Consider the following 3,608-nt stretch of genomic DNA (forward strand, 5'->3'; position numbering starts at 1 on the left):
GCATTCCTGACGGCCATTCCTGACAGCCATGACTTGCTTCTCCGGCTCTTCCTGCCCCCGCCCTTCCTCACCGCACTCCCCTGGGCCCTGGGGAAGGAAAGCTTGGTTGGGGATTAGGAGCTGGTCTTGCTGAGGACCTCAGAGAGGAAGGTGGGAGGTGGCTGCCTCTTCACCAGCCCTCCTGGGGCCCTGGTTGATGGCAGCTCTGTCCCCCCACAGGCAGCAGCCCTGTCAGCCAGAGTACATGGAGCGTGAACGCCGGGTCTCCAATGCAGGTGACTTCTGGAGTGGCCCTGGGGGTCGCGGGACCTCCCTGGAGGAAGGGGTGGCCCCCTGGGCAATATAGAGCAGGCCTTTCTCTTTTATCAGCCCCCCTTTTCTGTGTTTGTTTCAGGAGGACCCCCTGCTCCCCCTGCTGGGGGTCCCCCCCCACCTCCAGGACCTCCTCCTCCTCCAGGTCCACCCCCACCCCCAGGTCTGCCCCCCTCAGGGGTCTCAGCTGCAGGGCATGGAGCTGGGGGAGGCCCGCCTCCTGCACCCCCTCTCCCCACAGCACAGGGCCCCAGTGGTGGGGGTACAGGGGCCCCCGGCCTGGCCGCAGCCATTGCTGGAGCCAAACTCAGGAAAGTGAGCAAGGTAAGGACTGGGAGCTGTGGGTGGGGGTGCCAGGCCCTGATGGAATAATGGGCGCAGCGTCACAGGAGGGCCGAGGCCGGGAGGCCTGCCCATAAACTTGCTCCCCTTTTTAATTTCTCCAGCAAGAAGAGGCCTCAGGGGGGCCCTTGGCCCCCAAAGCTGAGAGCGGTCGAAGCACAGGAGGAGGGCTCATGGAAGAGATGAACGCCATGCTGGCCCGGAGGTGAGCCTGAGCCTGGACCCCAAGATCACCCGGGGTTCCAGTTCAGGAGGGCGAAGGGGGGTGATTACTGTTTTGTTTGGTTGGTTGAAACTTCCCCCTTCATTTGCCAGCTTTGCTGGGGATGACCTGGCTGAGATTTGCATTGGCCTCCGGTGGCCTGTAGAATGTTCTAAAACCCAGGGCTCCGGGACCTTAAGATCCTGCCTCCAAAGTCTGGAATCCCAGTGTTCTAAGAGCTCTTCCACCTTGGAATTTTTTTTTTCTTTCAATTTTAGTTCGCTATGGGGTGGGTATGCTTGACAGAGACAGACAGACAGACAGACAGAGACAGACAGAGATCACCCCCTGGGGGATGGCCATACCACAGTCCCTTCTCCTCCAATCTCCTTTTAGGATTTTGGACATTCACGCACATGCACCCCCTATCCTAGAATATTTTAATTCTCAGGTGAGAGAATTGTCGAGACCACTCCCTCCACATGTGGGAGTCCAGTGCCCTTAACCACCACGCCACCTACCGGCCAGAATGCACATTGCTAGAACCCTGGGAGGGGTAACTGTTGGGTGGCTTGGGCGAGACTGAAGCATCTGTTGTTTTCGCCTTTCCCTCCTGCAGAAGGAAAGCCACACTGGTTGGGGAGAAACCCCCAAAGGATGAGTCTGCCAATGTAAGTGAGTGGCTCCTCTGGCCCTGTGCTCTCTAGACTGTACATCAGAGCAGGGAGATTTGGGGGAGAGGGGTGTGGTAGGGTCCGGCTGGGTTTGAACCTGAAGAAAAAATGAGCAGAGGTGTGGCCCTGGCTGACTCATGACTGTTTTTTTTCCCACCAGCAGGAGGAGCCAGAGGCCAGAGTCCCAGCCCCGAGTGGTGAGTGAGAGCCCAACCTAGCTATCGAACTACAAACCCCAGGGTTCCCCATTCTCACCTGTACAGCACCCTCATGACAGTCTCTGCAAGTACTGCTGGGAATTGTAGTCTCATGAGACGGGGTTTTGAACAGAGCCTGATAAGGCTGGGAAAGAAACATTGACTGTGGGTAGTTCTTGTCCCACATCTTTCTGATTTGTTGCCTGTCCCCTAGAATCTGTGCGGAGACCCTGGGAGAAGAACAGCACAACCTTGCCAAGGTAGGCCATTTAATACTGGGCCTGACCCCCAAACAGTCGGGTTTGCCCAGTTTATAGGGAAGAGCATAATTGACCCCGACCATGGGAGGCAGGTTTCCTCTCTAACATCATTTCTGTCCCAAACTACACCAACTGTCCCAGGATGAAGTCATCCTCTTCAGTGACCACTTCCGAGGCACACCCCTCTACGCCCAGCTCGAGTGATGAGTCAGACCTGGAGAGGGTGAAGCAGGTAGCTGGGGAAGGAGGCCGGAGGGGAGGCTGGGAGCTGGAAAGGGGCCTCAGGAAGAGGGAGTCTGGATCCAGCCCGAGAAGCGGAGAGGTTGGATTAGCTGAGACAGGACACAGACCCACCCCACCTCCAGTTCTGTGGCAGGCCTTCCTGAGCCATCCCCGCTCACTCCTGACGAATGCGCAGAATCCCCGTCAGCACCCTGCCCCCACCCCCAGACATCGCCAGTCAGAGCTGGCAGGAGACTGGAGCAGATCTGCCAGCCCGGGGTGCTGGAGGTTCTCCAGTACTCTCCTCCTGGCTCCAAGGATCTGGAATCCTCCCCTAGACTCCTCCAGCCACTTGTGACCTAGCCAGTGACAAGGAGTGAGGGTGGCTCTGGAACCTGTTTCCTCTGGCTCTTCAGTCAATAGGAAAAGTTGTTTTTTTTTTTCCTGCAAGTCAAGTTACCCTCTTGATTGGTTGATTATACCCTGTGGCTTTCAGGAACTTCTGGAAGAGGTGAGGAAGGAATTGCAGAAAGTGAAAGAGGAAATCATTGAAGGTGAGGTGGTTTGGTTTTTAAAAGACACTTAGTGGACCAGCAGGTGGCGTGGACGTTGGGGGACTGCATCCCACATGCCTGGCTTGCGGTTCCAGTCTGACCCGGCTGCCTGGGGAACATGGGGGGCACATGTGCATGTGTGCCCGAGTCCTGAGAGGAGAAGGGAGAAGGAATTGTGGCATGGCCACCTCCCTTGGGAGACGCTGTCTCTTTCTCTCTCTCTCTCTTTCTTTCTGTCTTTGTCTCTCTCCAGCAAGCACACGTGCTCTATAGCTAACTAAAAAATAAAAAATTTAAAAGACACTTATTTTGGAGGCATCCTGTCCCTTAGGAAGAGCCCTGTTTTGGAAGGGGAGGTGGAAGAGGCTCTGGCCCTAAACGCTGCCCCTTGTTTCCTTCCAGCCTTTGTCCAGGAGCTAAGAAAGCGGGGCTCCCCGTGACCACAGGGACCCAGAAGACTCGTGTCTCCTTTCCGCACACCCCGCCTGTCACCCTGCTTTCCCTGCCTCGACTTTACTTGGAATTGGCTGAAGACTACACAGGAATGCATCATCCCCACTCCCTATCCCACTTGGAAAATTCCAAGGGGGTGTGGCTTCCCTGGCACCAAGCCCACACCCATACTGGCTGCTGATTGGCTGGGGAGGCCCCCACCCTTTGCTCCCTTTGGTCCTTCTCCTCTGCCATCCCCTTGGGGCTGGTTCCTCTGCTGGGGATGTAACAGTTAGCCCCACAGTTAGGGGAAGGAAGGAGGGAGTTTCACATTCCCTTGTTCTAGATTCACTTTAACTCTTAATTCCTTCAGATTTTTGGTTGTTTTTTTTTTTTTTTTTTTTTTAACAAAA

General features: G+C 55.8%; 1 protein-coding gene across 2 annotated transcripts in view; it reads left to right on the forward strand.

The window, feature by feature from the left end:
- Positions 1 to 3,603, forward strand: part of VASP (vasodilator stimulated phosphoprotein) — a 7,293-nt gene extending 3,690 nt beyond the window's left edge. The window contains exons 5-13 of one of the 2 annotated variants that reach the window (XM_006142166.3): positions 220 to 275; positions 395 to 636; positions 759 to 859; positions 1,476 to 1,527; positions 1,691 to 1,727; positions 1,942 to 1,987; positions 2,129 to 2,219; positions 2,706 to 2,763; positions 3,166 to 3,603. In XM_006142166.3, the coding sequence (XP_006142228.2) occupies positions 220 to 275; positions 395 to 636; positions 759 to 859; positions 1,476 to 1,527; positions 1,691 to 1,727; positions 1,942 to 1,987; positions 2,129 to 2,219; positions 2,706 to 2,763; positions 3,166 to 3,203 (721 nt within the window). In that variant the 3' untranslated portion in view covers positions 3,204 to 3,603. The remainder of the gene's footprint in view (positions 1 to 219; positions 276 to 394; positions 637 to 758; positions 860 to 1,475; positions 1,528 to 1,690; positions 1,728 to 1,941; positions 1,988 to 2,128; positions 2,220 to 2,705; positions 2,764 to 3,165) is intronic. The other variant, XM_014583030.2, reaches the window with a different exon arrangement.
- The last annotated feature ends 5 nt before the right edge of the window (positions 3,604 to 3,608 follow it).

Source organism: Tupaia chinensis, unplaced genomic scaffold (assembly GCF_000334495.1).
Source record: "Tupaia chinensis unplaced genomic scaffold, TupChi_1.0 Scaffold000067_1, whole genome shotgun sequence".
In the NCBI taxonomy this organism is placed as follows: Eukaryota; Metazoa; Chordata; class Mammalia; order Scandentia; family Tupaiidae; genus Tupaia; species Tupaia belangeri.